Here is a 23,620-nt window from a genome sequence, read left to right as displayed (position 1 = left end):
CAAGTCCCTGGGCCTCTTGGTTATTGAGAAGAAGTTGTTTGAATGAAAAAGTTGACGCCGGACGGCCGGACGGCCAGACGGACGGACGGACGGACGGACGGACGGACGACGGACGCCGCACCACGGCATAAGCTCACTTGCCCTTCGGGCAGGTGAGCTAAAAAACGGTCTTATTTGTGACAGCTCTTATCGATGCGAGACGCGGGTCGTTGCAATACAACTCGGAAGATAGGTAGCTACCACAACAAAAATACCCTGATACACGTTTTTAGATCTATACGGGAGTGGCGCATGTCTTGCCAGTTGACACACAAAGATGTGCTTAATGTTACATTAAATATGATAACCTAGTAATATTGACATATCACATGCACCTGTGTTACACGCAAAAACGTTCTCACAGATAACTCTATTTATAGCTCAAATGTAGCGTGCATTCAAAACATTTTTATCATACTGTGATCATTTCAAATCTTCAAAAAAGACGATATGTCGGAATTGGCAGCCGTACATTGGTTCCCAGTGGGATGGGGGATCGCCTTATCACACATTCATCTGTATAGGCCCAGATCTAGAACCCGAACATCATAAACATCCCGTTATAACTCACAAATCCCACCACTTCAAAATTAGATGAGCTGTCATTTCCGTACGGGCAGGTGTACGGTATGCTTCTTAGGTGTACAATAATGTACAAGATGGAACAGGACACGTGTAAAATAATGTACATGCATGGAACAGGACACGTGTATAATAATGTACATGTATGGTACAGGACACGTGTACAGTAATGCATGGTACAGGACATATGCACAGTTATGTATGATACAAGAAACGTGTACTGTAGTGTATGGTGAATGATACGAATACAGCAATGTATGATAAAGGACACGTGTACAGTAATGATTGTTACAGGACACATGAACATACACGGACAGATATAAATGTACTGTACATACACGGACAGATACAAATGTACTGTACATACACGGACTGATACTGTACATACACGGACTGATACCGTATATACACGGACTGATACCGTATATACACGGACTGATACTGTACATACACGGACTGATACCGTATATACACGGACTGATACTGTACATACACGGACTGATACTGTACATACACGGACTGATACCGTATATACACGGACTGATACTGTACATACACGGACAGATACTGTACATACACGGACTGATACTGTACATACACGGACTGATACCGTATATACACGGACTGATACCGTATATACACGGACTGATACCGTACATACACGGACTGATACCGTACATACACGGACTGATACTGTACATACACGGACTGATACCGTATATACACGGACTGATACCGTACATACACGAACTGATACTGTACATACACGAACTGATACTGTACATACACGAACTGATACTGTACATACACGGACTGATACTGTACACGTACTGATACCGTACATACACGGACTGATACCGTACATACACGGACTGATACTGTACATACACGGACTGATACTGTACATACACGGACTGATACTGTACACGTACTGATACCGTACATACACGGACTGATACCGTACATACACGGACTGATACTGTACATACACAGACAGATACTGTACATACACGGACTGATACTGTACATACACGGACTGATACCGTATATACACGGACTGATACCGTACATACACGAACTGATACTGTACATACACGAACTGATACTGTACATACACGAACTGATACTGTACATACACGGACTGATACTGTACACGTACTGATACCGTACATACACGGACTGATACTGTAAATACACGGACTGATACTGTACACGTACTGATACTGTACATACACGTACTGATACCGTACATACACAGACAGATACTGTACATACACGGACTGATACTGTAAATACACGGACTGATACTGTACACGGACTGATACCGTACATACACGGACTGATACTGTAAATACACGGACTGATACTGTACACGGACTGATACCGTACATACACAGACAGATACTGTACATACACGGACTGATACTGTACACGTACTGATACCGTACATACACGTACTGATACCGTACATACACGTACTGATACCGTACATACACGGACTGATACTGTACATACACGGACAGATACTGTACATACACGGACTGATACTGTACACGTACTGATACCGTACATACACGTACTGATACCGTACATACACGTACTGATACCGTACATACACGGACTGATACTGTACATACACGGACTGATACTGTACATACACGGACTGATACCGTACATACACGGACTGATACTGTACATACACGAACTGATACTGTACATACACGGACTGATACTGTACATACACGGACTGATACTGTACATACACAGACAGATACTGTACATACACGGACTGATACTGTACATACACGGACTGATACCGTATATACACGGACTGATACCGTACATACACGAACTGATACTGTACATACACGAACTGATACTGTACATACACGAACTGATACTGTACATACACGGACTGATACTGTACACGTACTGATACTGTACATACACGGACTGATACCGTACATACACGGACTGATACTGTAAATACACGGACTGATACTGTAAATACACGGACTGATACTGTACACGTACTGATACTGTAAATACACGGACTGATACTGTACACGGACTGATACCGTACATACACGGACTGATACTGTAAATACACGGACTGATACTGTACACGTACTGATACTGTACATACACGGACTGATACTGTAAATACACGGACTGATACCGTATATACACGGACTGATACCGTACATACACGGACTGATACCGTACATACACGGACTGATACTGTACATACACGGACTGATACCGTATATACACGGACTGATACCGTACATACACGAACTGATACTGTACATACACGAACTGATACTGTACATACACGAACTGATACTGTACATACACGGACTGATACTGTACACGTACTGATACCGTACATACACGGACTGATACCGTACATACACGGACTGATACTGTACATACACGGACTGATACTGTACATACACGGACTGATACTGTACACGTACTGATACCGTACATACACGGACTGATACCGTACATACACGGACTGATACTGTACATACACAGACAGATACTGTACATACACGGACTGATACTGTACATACACGGACTGATACCGTATATACACGGACTGATACCGTACATACACGAACTGATACTGTACATACACGAACTGATACTGTACATACACGAACTGATACTGTACATACACGGACTGATACTGTACACGTACTGATACCGTACATACACGGACTGATACTGTAAATACACGGACTGATACTGTACACGTACTGATACTGTACATACACGTACTGATACCGTACATACACAGACAGATACTGTACATACACGGACTGATACTGTAAATACACGGACTGATACTGTACACGGACTGATACCGTACATACACGGACTGATACTGTAAATACACGGACTGATACTGTACACGGACTGATACCGTACATACACAGACAGATACTGTACATACACGGACTGATACTGTACACGTACTGATACCGTACATACACGTACTGATACCGTACATACACGTACTGATACCGTACATACACGGACTGATACTGTACATACACGGACAGATACTGTACATACACGGACTGATACTGTACACGTACTGATACCGTACATACACGTACTGATACCGTACATACACGTACTGATACCGTACATACACGGACTGATACTGTACATACACGGACTGATACTGTACATACACGGACTGATACCGTACATACACGAACTGATACTGTACATACACGAACTGATACTGTACATACACGAACTGATACTGTACATACACGGACTGATACTGTACATACACAGACAGATACTGTACATACACGGACTGATACTGTACATACACGGACTGATACCGTATATACACGGACTGATACCGTACATACACGAACTGATACTGTACATACACGAACTGATACTGTACATACACGAACTGATACTGTACATACACGGACTGATACTGTACACGTACTGATACTGTACATACACGGACTGATACCGTACATACACGGACTGATACTGTAAATACACGGACTGATACTGTAAATACACGGACTGATACTGTACACGTACTGATACTGTAAATACACGGACTGATACTGTACACGGACTGATACCGTACATACACGGACTGATACTGTAAATACACGGACTGATACTGTACACGTACTGATACTGTACATACACGGACTGATACTGTAAATACACGGACTGATACTGTACACGTACTGATACCGTACATACACGGACTGATACTGTACATACACGTACTGATACCGTACATACACAGACAGATACTGTACATACACGGACTGATACTGTAAATACACGGACTGATACTGTACACGGACTGATACCATACATACACGGACTGATACTGTAAATACACGGACTGATACTGTACACGGACTGATACCGTACATACACAGACAGATACTGTACATACACGGACTGATACTGTACACGTACTGATACCGTACATACACGTACTGATACCGTACATACACGTACTGATACCGTACATACACGGACTGATACTGTACATACACGGACAGATACTGTACATACACGGACTGATACTGTACACGTACTGATACCGTACATACACGTACTGATACCGTACATACACGTACTGATACCGTACATACACGAACTGATACTGTACATACACGAACTGATACTGTACATACACGAACTGATACTGTACATACACGGACTGATACTGTACATACACGGACTGATACTGTACATACACGAACTGATACTGTACATACACGGACTGATACTGTACATACACGGAGTGATACTGTACATATACGGACAGATACTGTACATACACGGACTGATACTGTACATACACAGACAGATAATGTACACGGACAGATACTGTACATACACGGACTGATACTGTACACGTACTGATACCGTACATACACGGACTGATACTGTACATACACAGACAGATACTGTACATACACGGACTGTACATACACGGACAGATACTGTACATACACGGACTGATACCGTACATACACGGACTGATACTGTACATACACGGAGTGATACTGTACATACACGGACTGATACCGTACATACACGGACTGATACTGTACATACACGGACTGATACTGTACATATACGGACTGATACTGTACACGTACTGATACCGTACATACACGGACTGATACTGTACATACACGGACTGATACTGTACATACACGTACTGATACTGTACATACACGGAATGATACTGTACATACACGGACTGATACTGTAGATACACGGACTGATACCGTACATACACGGACTGATACTGTACATACACGGACTGATACTGTACATACACGGACTGATACTGTACATATACGGACTGATACTGTACACGTACTGATACTGTACATACACGGACTGATACCGTACATACACGGACTGATACTGTACATACACGGACTGATACTGTATATACACGGACTGATACTGTACATACACGGACTGATACTGTACATACACGGACTGATACTGTACATACACGGACTGATACTGTACACGTACTGATACCGTACATACACGGACTGATACTGTACATACACGGACTGATACTGTACATACACGTACTGATACTGTATATACACGGACTGATACTGTACATACACGGACTGATACTGTATATACACGGACTGATACTGTACATACACGGACTGATACTGTACATACACGGACTGATACTGTACACGTACTGATACCGTACATACACGTACTGATACCGTACATACACGGACTGATACTGTACATACACGTACTGATACCGTATATACACGGACTGATACTGTACATACACAGACAGATACTGTAAACGTACTGATACTGTACATATACGGACAGATAATGTGCATACACGTACTGATACTGTACATACACGGACTGATACCGTACATACACGGACTGATACTGTACATACACGGACTGATACTGTACATATACGGAACTAATACAGACATCAGCTGATATATTCACTAGTTCAAAAATCGATTGTAAAAATCGATAGAATATAATTTTGGTAAATGAATATGACCAGTACGTAAGTTCAGATTTCGTATACATGTATATTGTATCTGTTATTATAATGGTGTGCGCATGTCTGTCAGAGCGTATAGATCATGGAACTACATATTTTAGATAGATGTCTGTGTAATTTACCCCATTTTAAGTTGCTAGTTGTGGTAAGACAACCCATTTGTGACATTCAAGACGGAAAGGTGTTACACTGAATCACCATTCTATTCAATTTTATCAAGAAACATAAATCTCTGGAATAAACGAAATTGCTTTATTTTAATGCCGACCGAATCAGGATGCATCCGTTAGTAATTCCCGGTTTATTAAAAACGATAAATATAGCAGTGCGATGTTTGTTCGTGAGAGACGGCACTATATATATGTATACAACACCTATACACGTTTGTCAATGACTCATGATATACATGTATCTTCTTCGCCGCCAAGAGCCCCCTCCCTTATCTCCCCCTCCCCGGGGGGCACACACTCCAGTCTGAACATTTTAAAGATTTGATAGTTTGTCTTTGATTAAATCCTAAGTATAAATATGAGCGGTTTAAGTCAGGTTCCTGTAGAGTCGAGTATTACCCCCGTGATACGTTGAGTAAACAGTGATGGTACGCCGACGTAAACACGGCTACTGAGGCTGGGATACTTGTGTAATACCATCCTCTACACACTCCGGCCTTATCTCTAAAAAGTGTGAACGGAAATGATGCCGTCCCTGTTTACAGTCGAGCTTCAGTACTTGTGCGGCAATGGTCGAGTTGTCCGGACTGATATTTGACAGTGGAGCTCCGTATGTTTACAATGTCCACTCACATTTAGGGGACGTGTGTGTGTCGTCATAGAGACAGGGACGTATTCCTTTATGGATATCTTTATTTCGATTTCGATGTAATGTAGTGTTTATAGACTGGACTATTCCGATAACAGCGGGCACCTGTTTGTGATTATCTGTGGATTAATTACCAGGGCGATTTACACAGTTACAATATGGATAGAAAACCCCCTCGGCCGCGAACTCTGGCGCTCACGCCTCCATCTGGCAAAAAACAAGTAAAAGTTTCCCGTCAAAGAAAGGCCGCTTCTTGGGTGTCCAAGAACGAGAAACAACACGACCTTCGCTATCTTGCCAATGACATCAAAAGTATCATCCAGGGGATTTCATTCGAGAAATCCACCGAGCCAACCACGGGAATCAACGACGGAATTCTGAGACGAGCTGCGTACATTGGCGTCCGACGGAGTGCTACGTCTGACGACAGTCGGCGATCGTCGTCTCGTCGTAGTGATGTCGTGTCGTCCTTTTACCGCGAGCGACAAGATCGGGATCATCTTACACGCGAGTCCATGCACATTGCACGACGGGCAGCACTTCAGGATGTTTATAACGAGGAACGCGGGGAACTGGCCAAGGGTTCGACTCTCAAAAGGATTTCATGTCCCTGGGATATGTATTACGATAAAGACCGGGACGAGAGTCGCTCCCTGCAGATGATGGCCAAAGAACTTCGCCATGTACAAGATGTGCGCGAAAAGGAGGTTCGCGACCTGCTGGCTCTGAACACCAAGCTCCAGGACGACCTGTTCGAATCCGACCAGGAGGTATGCGCCCTACAGGAGACTAACGCCGGACTGGAGGGTCGTCTGGACGATATGCTACAGGTGTACGAAAGAATCAAAGCCAACCTCAAGCGTTGTCTCGCAAAGGTCAAGGACCTCGAGAAACTCGGCAAGCTCTCTGGCAATTACAGCGATGATGAGATAATACTGAGGTAGGTACGTCAATATATAAGATAAAATGACGTCATAGAGGACAAGTTTTTATACTAGGGACATTCTTTAATGAAATGAAGTAGTATCGCGTTGGTGGTGACAAAAATTAGTACTGGTTTTTACGCATCACAAACTTCAGAAATGACTTCACGATTGATGAAATTTGATAGTAATAACTCCAACATCCATTCCGATTATTGTCACCTAGTTATAACACATAACAACTATACTGAACACCAAAATCATAACGTTTACTATAGAACACGCGCTGTATTCACTAAGGTATCTGTATAGGTCTACATAGGGTTTTCAACGGTTCCCTCATAATTCAGTTCTACAAATTAATTAGCACCTGTGTTTAATTGGGTTGAGAAAATAGTGTATAGATGTACATACTGAATGAGTTCCCTATCTATGCAATTTCTATTTTTATGATATGAAAGGCTACAGCTGAAAAGCTAGTGAAACCGTTTTCTGTGAATGCTGTCCTATGCAGAAAATGACATGGAAATGACGGAAGTCAGGTTGATCAGTGTGTAAATCTGACCGAACCGTTAAATGTCTATTGGAAGTTCATCTTTCTGAAAAGCTAAATAATTTTATGTTCATATAATGATTATATATATATATATATATATATATATTATCTTTTATCTGTTCCACAATAATATGCTCCTATGATTAATTTGAATTAATTTTAAAATAATATCTCTTGGTTTTAGCAAACAAATATTTTGTTGTCGCCATGTTGGCCAATAGTACAGAGCATACACATTGATTGGAATATTATTTATTTCATGAAAACATCCATTTTATGGTGGCTTTTCTGACAAAGTCAGCAAGTGATCAGGTAAAACCTGATCCAGAAACAAGGAGTTTTGTGTTAAGAATCATTGTCATTGTTTATTGTTCTGGCAAAATTACACGTAATGATGGTGTCACTGTTAGACCTTCAGCACATATTATGTAACCTGATATTACCAAAACTAGTCTGTATTTCAAATAAGCGATGCATACACCTGCTTTTGAGCAATTTCCTTGTCTCCTTTGAAACTTAAATGACCCTAGCTGTTAATAGGACGTTAAACAAACTAAACCAAAATCCTTTGAAACTACAAGTGGCAGAATATAGATATTCATTACATTTTTACGAGTGAAATATAAAAAATTATTCATTCTATAAAAGTGATATTTTTCACTAGTGAAAAATATCACTTTTGCTGATTTGACCAATCAAATTAATGATTAGAAAATACCAAAATAATTGACCAATCAGAAAGCCCGACATATATGTCAGCACCTGGACAGGGGAAACTACTTTTTTGTTTACATTAGGCCTAGTTAACATACGGGGTAGGTGTTTCGTTGATAAAAAATGTAATAAACAGAATATCTAACGAGTGGGGCTAATATTTTGATATTTTTCACGAGTGCGCAGCACGAGTGAAAAATATCAAAATATTAGCCACACGAGTGAAATATATTTGGTATTACTGAAGACACTGTTAGATATCCTCTATATAATTCAATACAGACAAAACATAACACCAAATCAGCAAAGGCGGCCAAATTTGATGCTCAATATTTTTTGCGTGTTCATGTACCGTCGGTCATCAATGAACATTAAATAAAATGTCACTGTATGTTTAAAGGTTATATATACACTCATTTTCCTTATGAAATTATTTAATGTACATGTAGTTCGATATTTTTTCAGTCTAATACCCAAGTTGAAAACTTTCGGTAAATCTGTGTTATATTTTAGTAGGTCTTACTACACTTATTTTATATCCATTTTATACAATAGGTAGATATAACACTTTAAGAAGGTTAAAAGGTCATTTTCGCTTATTTTCGTGATTTCCTAGGAGGCCTAAGACACATTTCAAACAGTTCGATTTTGGTAAACTCTCCACTGACATTCCACTGACATTCCACGGACATTCCACTGACATTCCACGGACATTCCACTGACATTCCACTGACATTCCACGGACATTCCACTGACTCTCCACTGACATTCCACGGACATTCCACTGACTTTCCACTGACATTCCACTGACATTCCACTGACATTTTAGAAACAAGGAGATAAATTGTGTTGCAATTATGGCTCGCTTTGAGCTATATTATGAGTTAATTGACTCGAACATTTTATTTGATCTAAAATACAGATCAGCGAATTCTATCTAAAACACATAATGATGAATTTAAATTATAAATATTTGAGTTCAATAAAAACCAGGCGTTAGTATTCTAATTATAACATTTATACGCGTACTTTTCATTGTAAAGAAACGAGAAAACAGTAACTCAATATACATGTATTTGACAATGTAAACAACGACACTTCCAAATCAACAGATGAAATCATAGAAACATAAACAAAATGTTAGAAATTGTCAAAATGTTTCCTTAGCACATGTAAAGCCTGACAAAGTTGAAATATTTTCATTATAGAATAGAGTATCAACCCTTACTATCGATCTAAAACTACATGTATAACTCTGAACTCAATATTCTGATATTCTCTATCTAGAAACGGCAAGGGAGACAAATCAGAGGTGTCTAGCGTATCGTCTGGATTTAACACCCTCTCTGAATCCGAGAACGTCTCCTTGGGTCCGGGATACGAAGGTAGGTACTAAATACATGTAGCAACACCCTGGTGAAAATGAAACCTAAAAATAGAAGGAGTCATATAAACGATAATATGACGTACGGACAATTTCAAAACTTTCAGAGCACTCTTCCAAGTATTCGGAACGCGCTTCCAAGTACTACATTATATAAAAAAAAATCAGAGGGCATTCCGAAAATGAATGATTTTCTGAGCGCTGTCACAATACTAAGCGTAACATTGAAGCAGATTTGAAAGCGCTTATTTTTTTTCTTGCACAAACTTTTTTTTTTTTAAATGTTGAATTGATGCTGTGGTTCTTTTTGTTTATATCTCTATTTGCTCTGAATTTGTGAGAGAGCGCCCCGATTATTTGGATGTGAGTTCCGAAGTTTTGAAACAGTTAACACCACATACGGTAAACCAGTAACTGGATATATTTAAGTATCAAAGAGTGATAGATGTTTCTCTACACTATTCTATCTACAACCTGCCGATTTTCTGTGTGTGGGCCAGTGTCGATGTGTATGTGTGGTGAGTGGGGCGATTTGTTTAATATATAATTTGTTTACTGATGAACCAATTGGTTTAAGGTAACAAAGAACTTGAGCTTGGATAAAATGACAAAGTAAACGTCCTATACATTGTAATTATATCATAACCCCGTCAGTGGGGATGACAAAGTACTGTACTCGTCCTATACATTGTAATTGTATCGTAACCCCGCCCGGTGGGGGTGAGAAAGTATCGTACTCGTCCTATACATTGTAATTATATCGTAACCCCGCCCGGTGGGGATGACAAAGTACTGTACTTGTCCTATACATTGTAATTATATCGTAACCCCACCGGTAGGGATGACAAATTACACGTCCTATACATTGTAATTATATCGTAACCCCGGTGGGGATGACAAAGTACTGTACTCGTCCTATACATTGTTATTATATCGTAACCCCGCCCGGTAGGGATGACAAATTACACGTCCTATACACTGTAATTATATCGTAACCCCGCCCGGTGGGGGTGACAAAGTACTGTACTCGTCCTATACATTGTTATTATATCTTAACCCCGCCGGTTGGGATGACAAAGTACTGTACTCGTCCTATACACTGTAATTATATCGTAACCCCCGCCGGTAGGGATGACAAATTACACGTCCTATACATTGTAATTATATCGTAACCCCGCCCGGTGGGGGTGACAAAGTACTGTACTCGTCCTATACATTGTTATTATATCTTAACCCCGCCGGTTGGGATGACAAAGTACTGTACTCGTCCTATACATTGTAATTATATCGTAACCCCCGCCGGTAGGGATGACAAATTACACGTCCTATACATTGTAATTATATCGTAACCCCGCCCGGTGGGGGTGAGAAAGTACTGTACTCGTCCTATACATTGTAATTATATCGTAACCCCGCCCGGTGGGGATGACAAAGTACACGTCCTATCCACTGTAATTATATCGTAACCCCGCCCGGTGGGGGTGACAAAGTATTGTACTCGTCCTATACATTGTAATTATATCGTAACCCCGCCCGGTGGGGATGACAAAGTACTGTACTCGTCCTATACATTGTAATTGTATCGTAACCCCGCCGGTAGGGATGACAAAGTACTGTACTCGTCCTATACATTGTTATTATATCGTAACCCCGCCCGATGGGGGTGACAAAGTACCGTACTCGTCCTATACATTGTAATTATATCGTAACCCCGCCGGTGGGGGTGACAAAGTACCGTACTCGTCCTATACATTGTAATTATATCGTAACCCCGCCCGGTGGGGATGACAAAGTACTGTACTCGTCCTATACATTGTAATTGTATCGTAACCCCGCCGGTAGGGATGACAAAGTACTGTACTCGTCCTATACATTGTTATTATATCGTAACCCCGCCCGGTGGGGATGACAAATTACTGTACTTGTCCTATACATTGTAATTACTGTATACCTGGTAATTTTCGCCCCCGTTTAATTTTCGCCATTTTCGCCCTTTGATGATAGGGCGAATCAGAGACCTATATACTAGGGATTCGCAACAAGCTCTTTGGCTTACCAAACGTCACCGTCGAGCGGAAGTTCGGGTAATTTATCCCACAGTGCATCGCTGCTCCTACTGATTAGACGCCATATTGAAGGTACGCCTGAAACACGGTCAGCTTTATGACAGCTCATAGAAGACTATTGTCCGATAACAAATCACGGGAATCAAACGTAAGTGCAATTATTTTTATATAAACTGGTGTTTCAAACGTATTCCGTCGTACTTTATGTTCGGAAGACTGCACATGTGACCGTTCTTTTCACGGCGATTACCACGCTGGTTAGCTTATGTCTGGTGTTAAGGGCAGTGCTACATGGTTTCAGTTTATATTATTAACTCCTTTTTTATTTATTGACCAATTTCAAAATGGTTTTCAAATAATTGTTGCTCGGTAGTTACTCTATCGCGTTTAGTCAAATTTGTTGTGTAATTCATTGTGAATATTTAGTTATTGCCAAGTGAAAATAAGTAAACAAAACAAATTATGGTTATACTGTGAATGGCTGGTGTTAAGGACAGTGCTACATGGTTTCAGTTTATATTATTAACTCCTTTTTTATTTATTGACCAATTTCAAAATGGTTTTCAAATAATTGCTGCTCGGTAGTTACTCTATCGCGTTTAGTCAAATTTGTTGTGTAATTCATTGTGAATATTTAGTTATTGCCCAGTGAAAATAAGTAAACAAAACAAATTATGGTTATACTGTGAATGGCTGGTGTTAAGGACAGTGCTACATGGTTTCAGTTTATATAATTAACTCCTTTTTTATTTATTGACCAATTTCAAAATGGTTTTCAAATAATTGTTGCTCGGTAGTTACTCTATCGCGTTTAGTCAAATTTGTTGTGTAATTCATTGTGAATATTTAGTTATTGCCCAGTGAAAATAAGTAAACAAAACAAATTATGGTTATACTGTGAATGGCTGGTGTTAAGGACAGTGCTACATGGTTTCAGTTTATATTATTAACTCCTTTTTTATTTATTGACCAATTTCAAAATGGTTTTCAAATAGTTGTTGCTCGATAGTTACCGTATCGCGTTTAGTCAAATTTGTTGTGTAATTCATTGTCTTTAATATCATATTTATAATTAGATTAGTGATTTGGTAGCTATAATCTGTAGAATTTTATATAGTATAAGCATGACTTCTGTTAACATTGATCTCATGAATAATAAAGCCATTATTGAAAGAAATGCATTAATTGAAACTAATTGAAAAAAGCATTAATCAGTCTAATGTAAATTAAATTAAATATTATACTTTTTGTAAATTATTTAGTGTTTCAAAACAGATATTTGATACAGAATTGCAGGGATTGATCGAGGAATGAGTGTGTTGGAATATAATAGCTATGATATCTTTTGCACATAGCAAAACATTAAATACTGCGGTATATATTTTATTGTATTGTGTGGGAAATTAATAAAATCAAAAGGTTGTATATATATTTTTTCTTTATGACCGATATATATACACACCCCTCCCCCCCCCTATCCCCCCCCCCCCCCCCCCCCCCCCCCCCCCCCCCCCCCCCCCCCCCCCTTTGGGGCATTGGTCACACCTCACCTTTGATAAAAATATTAACACCTGGTCATGGGGCATCTCCTAATAAACTCAAAGGGGGGTCCATTCAGAATATATGTAGAGTATATACCTGTATGTACCTGTACTTCTGGGTCTACAGAAAAAAAAATTGTCATGGTGATCACCTGGGCTCCCCCACTCCATCCAAACCATAGGGACATTGACCACACCTTTATTACCTTTGAGATATACATGAATCAACAGGTGTGTCTCATTGTCAACACCTGTCCTGAGGCTGGCCATGTCCATCTCCCCAAAATACTAGAGTTCACTAAAGGCATGCTGTGCAGTATACAATCTAAATATTTACCTGTACTCTGGAAGACAAAAATCCCTCAGGTGTGTGCTCATTCCCTAATTAAACTTAAATGGATCCATTCATATTTAGATATATATGTTTTTAGGTTCATTTTGAATTTACGAATCTGTTTAATCAACATTTGGGGTATATGAATTTACTGCAGGGTATTTGAAATTTGAATGTTTCAAATTTAAATCTTATAGAAGCTTCTCTGCCTATTCTATACCATAATGTATCAATACTTATTAAACTTGATTTTTTTTTCAGAAAGCCAAAGAAGAAAAGATCTACCATTGGTACATGACCTAAGCACTATCAAAGTTTTCAATACTAAATAATAAATATTATCAATCATCAAACATGACAGTGTTTTTTTTGTTTTTTTTTTGTTCATTTTACTTAAGACTTTTGCTATAGCATTTGTCTAATAAACAAGAAATATCTCCAAAAAAACATAAAGGCATAGTTTTAATGCTGGTTTTTATACTGTAAAACTGCTGGTGAAATAAATCAACGAATCACTGGTCTAGTGGTGGGTGCAGATGAGCTCTAAGGCCTATAGGTATATAAGATATATAACATTAAACAACTACAGATGTGTACAGGAGAGTGTTACATACATGTACATGAAAACTGTTCAATATAAAATTATCTACACTAATAAATTTTGTCTTTTGCAAGCCAAGTATAGATATTAACCTAAATTTGACAACTCTCTAACATTATTAATAGATAATAGTTGGATTAATTTAAAAACAGAATGTCTTTTGTAGTAATATTGTTTTATACATTTTACCCTCAGACCTGTATATAATGGACATATCAAAATAAAATGAAACTCATCCTCGATGTCACACAAATCACAATTGTTACAGGTTCTATTTCTTTGGGTAATATTATTATGTCTACCTATTTCTATATTTAATTTGTGTGAGGATGCTCCACATACATTTATATTTAGTTTCTATAGGTTTAAAACTGTACACAGTGGCTATCTATCAGATATCGATATATAATCTACCTTTCGACGAACTAGATATCTGTTAACATGTTTTGTTTTGTAACATCAGTCAATCTCTGCTCAATGCTTTTAAAAGCATAGTCTACTGGTGAATTAGAATAAAACATGTACTCAATACCTAAAGTGGCTAATTCATTCTTAATGTCACATATCCACACGTCATTCTCATTTACCATTTCATCAAGACATGTTTTCAATACCAGATTATCCGACTGTTTCACCAATATTTGAACACTCTTAATTTTCTCATAATAGTTAATGGTAATCTACCCAATTCACAGTAAACGAAGTCATTGCAAGTTGATTTAGGCACCTTATTAAGTTAAGTACTTTTTTTTTACAGAATTTCTAATGTACGCTTTCGACATCCGGTGCTTTATGAAATCCCCATATTTCCGATGCATAACGTAAAATACTATTTACATACGAATCAAAAATAGAACAATAAGTTTCTACATTCAAGCAATGATTTCTAAGAGAGTTTTTGTGTTTTGTAAAACTTCCCATTGTAGTTGAACAGCATAACCAAGTATTTAAAACTGTCAACAATTTCTATATTGTCATTATTATTCATTATTATATTTCCATGGCTCATTATTTCTTATTTGTCCACAATTTCTAAACACCATGAATTTAGTTATATCAACATTGACCTCCAGATTCCATTTTATGGTATATGCATATAAAGAATCCAACATAATTTGTAAATCTTCTGGGCAGTTAACAAATAAAGCCATGTCGTCGGTATACATTAGCAAGAAAAGATCAAGCATCTGTAATTCAATACTTGGACAGTTGTCATTAATAAAGTGTATTTAGATACAAAGAAAATAACACAGGTGATTATATTTCCCCTTGTAAGAGTCCGGTATAATTAGGGAAGCACTGACTGAAGTCAGTATCACTATCGAAAATATAAGAATCGTCGTCAGTAAATTTCTCTATACATCTAAATTTAGATCATCGTCTAATGGCAGAAAATCGGACGACATTTTCCATATGTTTCTATATGAATCTTTAACGGAAAAATGGTGCTTTTTTCGGTTAGACACTACTTAAATATCGTTGTTCACATCTGCCGATATACATTACAGTGCATAGGTATAACTATCGCCAGTGTGAAGTTATCTCGGCCAAACGCGGTGACACATGTGCACAGACAGTCGTCGCCATCTCTTGGCACGGCACATGTCACTAATATAAACAACTCCGATATCCACTTATTGCGCAGCCGCAGCGCTTGGTCTCGCTAGATCTCGTGCTAAATATACCTCCGGTTATGAGAACAATAGGTGAGGTCGTGACTCTGCGAGAAAAGCGGTTGCTGCGAATCCCTAGTATATAGGTCTCTGGGCGAATTTAAGATGACGACGAAAATTTCAAGCTCAATTGCAGGATTTACAAGTTATCGTACATAGGCTACTTGTAGTCGGATCCAAAACATACCCTCGTACTTTCCAAGTGTGTTATATCCTATACAGTTACAGGCAACACGTGCTATATATTTACACTAAGTTTATAAAATAGGTAATTGTTTTATTCCAATCTGTGCATGTGAAATAAAATCTAGATCTAAATATTGGCCTTGTAAATTTGCGATATCACGTGGAGTTAAATCGAAAATATCGGCTAAGACAGCGTACTAGGTTTAGTATATTTGATTTTAAACAAAAGCTTTAAATACTAAGTAACTTTTAAAATCCAAACATGTTTTAAAATTATGCACACACATAGGTCTCTGCCATTGTGAAGGCTGATTTGATGACTTCACCGTCGCTTGTGGCTTCAATCGATGACAAATGAACAAAAGAAAACACTGGTCAGTAGACTTCTAATTAGTCACAGCACGGTGAACTTACCACTCATCGCGTTTGCTTAAAATCGACCATGCATACCTAATACTATTTGAATCAATATAGGCTAAAGTAAATCTGAACACAGGTAAGCGTTGTATATTTCACACCTGATTACATTTCACACCTCAGCGGGATATGCGAAGAAAAGAAAATGGGGAACTGGATAAATCCCGAGTGTTCCGAGTGCAATTGTATCGATAATTCCGAACGAAATTTTCCGATTGTGAACGAGGAAAATACATTTCTTACAAGTAGTTTAGAGCGAAATTAAAACGGGGCGAATATCTTTTGTGTTGCTCAAGGGCGAAAATAACCTGGGGCGAAAAATACCAGGTATACAGTATATCGTAACCCCGCCCGGTGGGGGTGACAAAGTACTGTACACGTCCTATACACTGTAATTATATCGTAACCCCGCCGGTAGGGATGACAAAGTACTGTACTCGTCCTATACATTGTAATTATATCGTAACCCCGCCCGGTGGGGATGACAAAGTACTGTACTCGTCCTATACATTGTAATTATATCGTAACCCCGCCCGGTAGGGATGAAGTACACGTCCTATACACTGTTATTATATCGTAACCCCGCCCGGTGGGGGTGACAAAGTACTGTACTCGTCCTATACATTGTAATTATATCGTAACCCCGCCCGGTGGGGATGACAAAGTACTGTACTCGTCCTATACATTGTAATTATATCGTAACCCCGCCCGGTAGGGATGAAGTACACGTCCTATACATTGTAATTATATCGTAACCCCGCCCGGTGGAGGTGACAAAGTACTGTACTCGTCCTATACATTGTAATTATATCGTAACCCCGCCCGGTGGGGATGACAAAGTACTGTACTCGTCCTATACATTGTAATTATATCGTAACCCCGCCCGGTGGGGATGAAGTACACGTCCTATACATTGTAATTATATCGTAACCCCCGCCGGTAGGGATGACAAATTACACGTCCTATACACTGTAATTATATCGTAACCCCGCCCGATGGGGGTGACAAAGTACTGTACTCGTCCTATACATTGTAATTATATCGTAACCCCCGCCGGTAGGGATGACAAAGTCCTGTACTCGTCCTATACACTGTAATTATATCGTAACCCCCGCCGGTAGGGATGACAAATTACACGTCCTATACATTGTAATTATATCGTAACCCCGCCCGATGGGGGTGACAAATTACACGTCCTATACACTGTAATTATATCGTAACCCCGCCCGGTGGGGGTGACAAAGTACTGTACTTGTCCTATACATTGTAATTATATCGTAACCCCGCCCGGTAGGGATGACAAATTACACGTCCTATACATTGTAATTATATCGTAACCCTGCCGGTTGGGATGACAAGGTACACGTGCTTAAAGCCGCACTGACGCAGTAGTGGCACCATAGGACCACCATATGATCACCATAGGACCACCATATGATCACCGTAGGACCATCGTACACGGATCCGCGGCCAGCCGGTAATGACCGTAGTATTCTGGGGCCACGATGAAACACGGCGGTACCGTCGCGCGATCGTACACAACCACGGTAGCATTGCCGTACTAGAACCGATAACCGTAGTATACCAGGGAAAACCGTACTACCATCGGGATTTATCGTGGCCCTCCGTACTGATACGTAGTGGTTACCATAGTGTCACCGTGAACTGCTGTTCTCGCGCCAAAAGTACGGCACGGTTTACCCCTGATTATAGTACCATGAACACCCGTGATACACCCTGGTTAATACAGGCACAATATGTGACTGCATGGGCTTATCGGGAAGACAAAACACACGTACAAAATCACAGTCTCGCCGGTCGGAACTCTATGGTGTACCCGACTGTACCCGCCGGTTGGTGTGTCCCAGCACCCGCCCATGTACACTCTTAATACTTTATATCGTATCCCCGGCCCTCGGGATGAGACTTATACCGTTTCAGCTTGGTATCTGAGACGGTTTGTAAGATACGCTTGGAAGTTGCTGAGGGAGAGCTATTTTTGTTTATTTTCCAATAACGTATCGTTGAAGTCTGTGGAATTTATTTCCTTTTTATCACGAGAGTCGAATATATGTATATCTTTTCTTGACTTTGTGCGATACTTATCTGTAGAATGAAGCCACTTCCTGTTAACAACATGTGTTTCGTGTCTTTCTGACAATTCCGTAGTCTTAAGGGCATATTGACACACGTCACCATGTCTTTCTGTTTGCAGTTAACTAGCACTATATTATGATTAAATACTCCTAGGTGACGGAGAGGGGTCGATCTGTGCGGATATAAGTCGTCAGCTAGATGATGCAATCAACGGGGCATCGCCTCTCCCCGGGTTACCAATGGCAGCTACATCAGGAATACAGACGGATCGCCCTCCCGTACCCCCGGGCACACCCCGTTCCGTTACACCCAGTACTGACCAGTCGCAGTCCGCGGACAAACAGTTTATAGGCAGACTCCAAGCTGACGTTAACTCCCTTTCAGAGATTAACTGTGAACAATCCAAGGTAGATAACCCTTGCTAACAAAAGGTAGATAACTCGTCAATACAAGGTGGGTAACTCTTGATAAAGTAAGGTAGGTAATGGGCAATCCAATATGGATAACTATTTTTCTACCACAATACCCTGTGTTATTCAACTCTCAGACCATCAGTTAATCATTACAGCTGTTGATTAACAATCTGTTTATACCACACGTGGTATAAACTCTGTACGCATTTTGATTGGCTAACACGATGAACTTTGACCCAACTGCAATTGTTATTGACGTCATCAATAATCTAATGACGTCACATCACCGGGTCCCGGACGTCACCGGTACACTTTATTTGCATACGCGAAATTATACTTGGCCACGTTTCCCTTTGATTCAAGCCGATATTATTGTGGTAGAAACAGGTCACACGACTCGAAATTGTTGGATATGGAATTTATTTCACACTCGTAAGTTATTTTTTAAAAGTTGCAAAAACCACTCGCTAAAGCTCGTGTCTTTTGTAACTTTAAAAAAATAACTTACTCGTGTGAAATAAATTTCATATCAAACAACCACTCGTTGTGTAACCTCTATTTAATCCCTGTTAGATAACTGGACATAATTAATCACATGTAAAATAAATCACGTGTAAAATTAGTTAATAGACAAGACTATTGATCTACTTTGTAATTATTTAATTGGTAGCCTAACTTTAGGACATAATAAGCTCAGCAGAATACAGTGACGTTTACAACACATTATAGATACACATGTTACAAACTTAAGATTTTAAATAAATAGATAAAAAAAATGCTCTGCCTTTCATTTGTCACCTAACACTTCAAAATGATGATTAAAAGAATTAACTATGCAAATTATTATTTGGAATGCATCGTTCAATCCACCTTGACGAAGTATCACTAAACATTGTATAACGTAATTAAGTTTATTGTGTTCCGTGAGTCATCTTTAAACTTTTATCTGAACATTGTGAGTATCGAACTTCTACCAATAATGACAAAATCTCTACAATTGAATCCTGCTTATTTTTATTGGCCTAATAATTCATGTGATCAGCGTAAACATTGACATCGCCGTTTATAACGTCGCTTTTGATTGGCTAATTCAGCGGCGTAATAATTTCTATGATAAATGAGTCCATCAATAAATGGGAATGTCCTCAGGGATTGTGTGGAGTATATATGGGTAGATTAAATTACAAGGATTAATTTGAATATATTTCATGTTATGAAACTACAATACGAAAACAATGTCCAAAAAGCAATGCGTGACCGATAATATGACACATCTGAACAATATAGCAAGAGTTATGCCGACTCCATCAAGCGAATGCATTTGATATGCACATGTCTCTTTATGTCGCCCGCAGGAGATCGAGAGGTTGCGGTCCGATCTGGTGACATGCCGAAAGCACATGATGACGTCACAGTTCCAATTAGAGGCTGTCGAGATAGAGTGTGGGCGACTTTTGTCGATGGAAGATCAACTGATTTCTGTCATCACCCTGTTAAAGAGGGCGAGGGAACAGGTACAAGAAAGGGTGGGGAGCGAGAGGCTGACTGTAGAGTATGCTGGGGAAGGGAAACATATGGTTTGTGATGTTTGCCGACTAAAGCTAATTACATTTTTCTTTCCATGGGACTGATGAAATTGCAATAAAAGGAAGAGCGAGGTCACTGTTCTATTTTAAATTCGTTTTCGTTGAGAACAAACGAAAAACAGCATTTTCTACAAGTATTTACTTTAGAAGGATTTTACTAAAGACACTGTATATTAGCACCTTTCAAAAAAACATGCGAAATAGATAAATTATAAAATATGAATTATACTGCACCATACAGCTGTTTCGTCCTTCCAGGGCTCTCAGTAGTGCTAAGAATTGATGATCGGCGATGACCATAAAAAACAACTCGAAATAGATAAAAAGAAATGACAAACTCCTGACAGGGAAGTGCGTAAGATCCATACTTCAAAAGAGCATGTGTACATGTCAATATTCTGAACCGTGTCACTATTCTAATGAACTAAAACATGACAAGCTGGTTACGACAGACCAGATTTTGTATGATTTTTGGTCTCAATCATTACAGAAGATCCTAATGTACACAAATGTACTTATTGTGTATATCACTATATTCATTTTATATATGCTTGAGCAATTATTCTTTAAACACTATGTTTCTGTTTCGTTGCCAGCACGTACATCGCCAGTTGCTAGGCGACATCATGATGGGAGCTATAGCTGCAGCTGTTGCCCTAGAGGACGACGTGTCTCCAGGTAGGTACATCCGAATTCCCATCACACACATTGTATGTGTGTCTTACCTTCTAATATAAGATATCAACACTTTCCTTTACTCAATTACTGCGTTCAGTCCATTGAGGTTTTCTGTATTGTTTCAGGATTGTGCGCGGAGTCGTTCCTAAGGGAGTTACAAGAGCAACTTTCTCTTCACCCTGTCCTCATGTCTGTAGAACTCCTAGAGGGCGCTATTGCGTCACGTGCCACTCTGTCCAACGTGGAGAAGGTCTCCCGACAGAACAAAAGCTTGTTGGAGGATCTCAAATTCATCGATGATGAAGATTGTGGACAATTGAGTGACAACGATTCATTTCACAGCCTCGGCAAGCACCTTAACGACCCCGACGACAAAGGGCAAAATGACTCTGCGTGACTCGGATGACGTCAATTATCATTTCAAGGCAATATACATACCCGTATACCTCAGTAACCATGGCAGTCTATAATACCTAGTGACAGAATACAGTACCTAAGATACTCATTCCTTTTTTTAACTTTTATCTCTACCTCTACCAGAGATCTATATACTAATTTAGTATATAAGTCTCTACCTCTACCTATGTTTTTATAGGGTTTATTTACATGTTGTCTTTTAGTTTTGTAATTTTCTGTAAGCTAGAGTAATCATCTGGCGTAACTCTGTTGACTACGTTTGCTTCACTTTTAGTTTGACTTAGTTTTTATCTCACGAAATAGAAAAATATATCCAAAATACCAATACAAATCACAGGGGCTTGGCACGATTTTCCAAATGATAGTCTATATATATATGTATATAGTATCAAGGGTAGTAACTACAAAGAGGGGGAAGACCAACGTATTTAAAAAAAAAATAATTTGTCGTATTCTGCGGGTCAAAAATCTTAGTGACACATACATGACCTTAAAGAGAAATGTTTTATCTTTCCAATGAGTGTTCGATGAACAAAATTGGCCAAGTATTATCCAAGTTATGACCTGACGAATTCGGAAATAGATGCTTAAATGGCTAGGTCGGAATCTCCCTGTCCGGTTGAATAGTCGCCTCGCCTCTAATGGGTACCTCAATAACCATTCAGAAATCGAAAAATCGACGCTTGCAGCTGTATACAGTAACCATAACTATGTCAATATAGGATGTCGGTTGGTTATGTTATCCGTCATGTACCGTAGCCAATTCCATATTACATACCGAGCTTACCGTCTTCAAAAAGCACGGCCATCTTTCCCTTCATTCGGAACGCTTCTTGGCTGTACGACCACTGTAACGACATAAACAAAGTCACGAAAGGTTAGGGAAAGATGGCCGTTCTTTTTGAAGACGGTAAGCTCGGTGATGTAATATGGAATTGGCTACGGTACATGACGGATAACATAACCAACCGACATCCTATATTGACATAGTTATGGTTACTGTATACAGC

At 39.4% G+C, this 23,620-nt stretch overlaps 1 protein-coding gene across 1 annotated transcript; it reads left to right on the top strand.

Annotated features, from left to right (window-relative positions):
- The first annotated feature begins 6,819 nt into the window (after positions 1-6,819).
- Positions 6,820-22,983, top strand: LOC117331756. Its single transcript, XM_033890634.1, has 6 exons — positions 6,820-7,964; positions 10,505-10,602; positions 19,670-19,923; positions 21,285-21,443; positions 22,112-22,193; positions 22,319-22,983. Exons 1-6 carry the CDS (start codon positions 7,183-7,185, stop codon positions 22,588-22,590), a joined length of 1,647 nt encoding a protein of 548 aa, XP_033746525.1. The 5' UTR covers positions 6,820-7,182; the 3' UTR covers positions 22,591-22,983.
- Positions 22,984-23,620: the final 637 nt, after the last annotated feature.

Source organism: Pecten maximus, chromosome 7, assembly GCF_902652985.1.
Source record: "Pecten maximus chromosome 7, xPecMax1.1, whole genome shotgun sequence".
In the NCBI taxonomy this organism is placed as follows: domain Eukaryota; kingdom Metazoa; phylum Mollusca; class Bivalvia; order Pectinida; family Pectinidae; genus Pecten; species Pecten maximus.
Note: the sequence above shows the minus strand (reverse complement) of the source record. Positions and strands in the feature narration are given on the sequence as shown.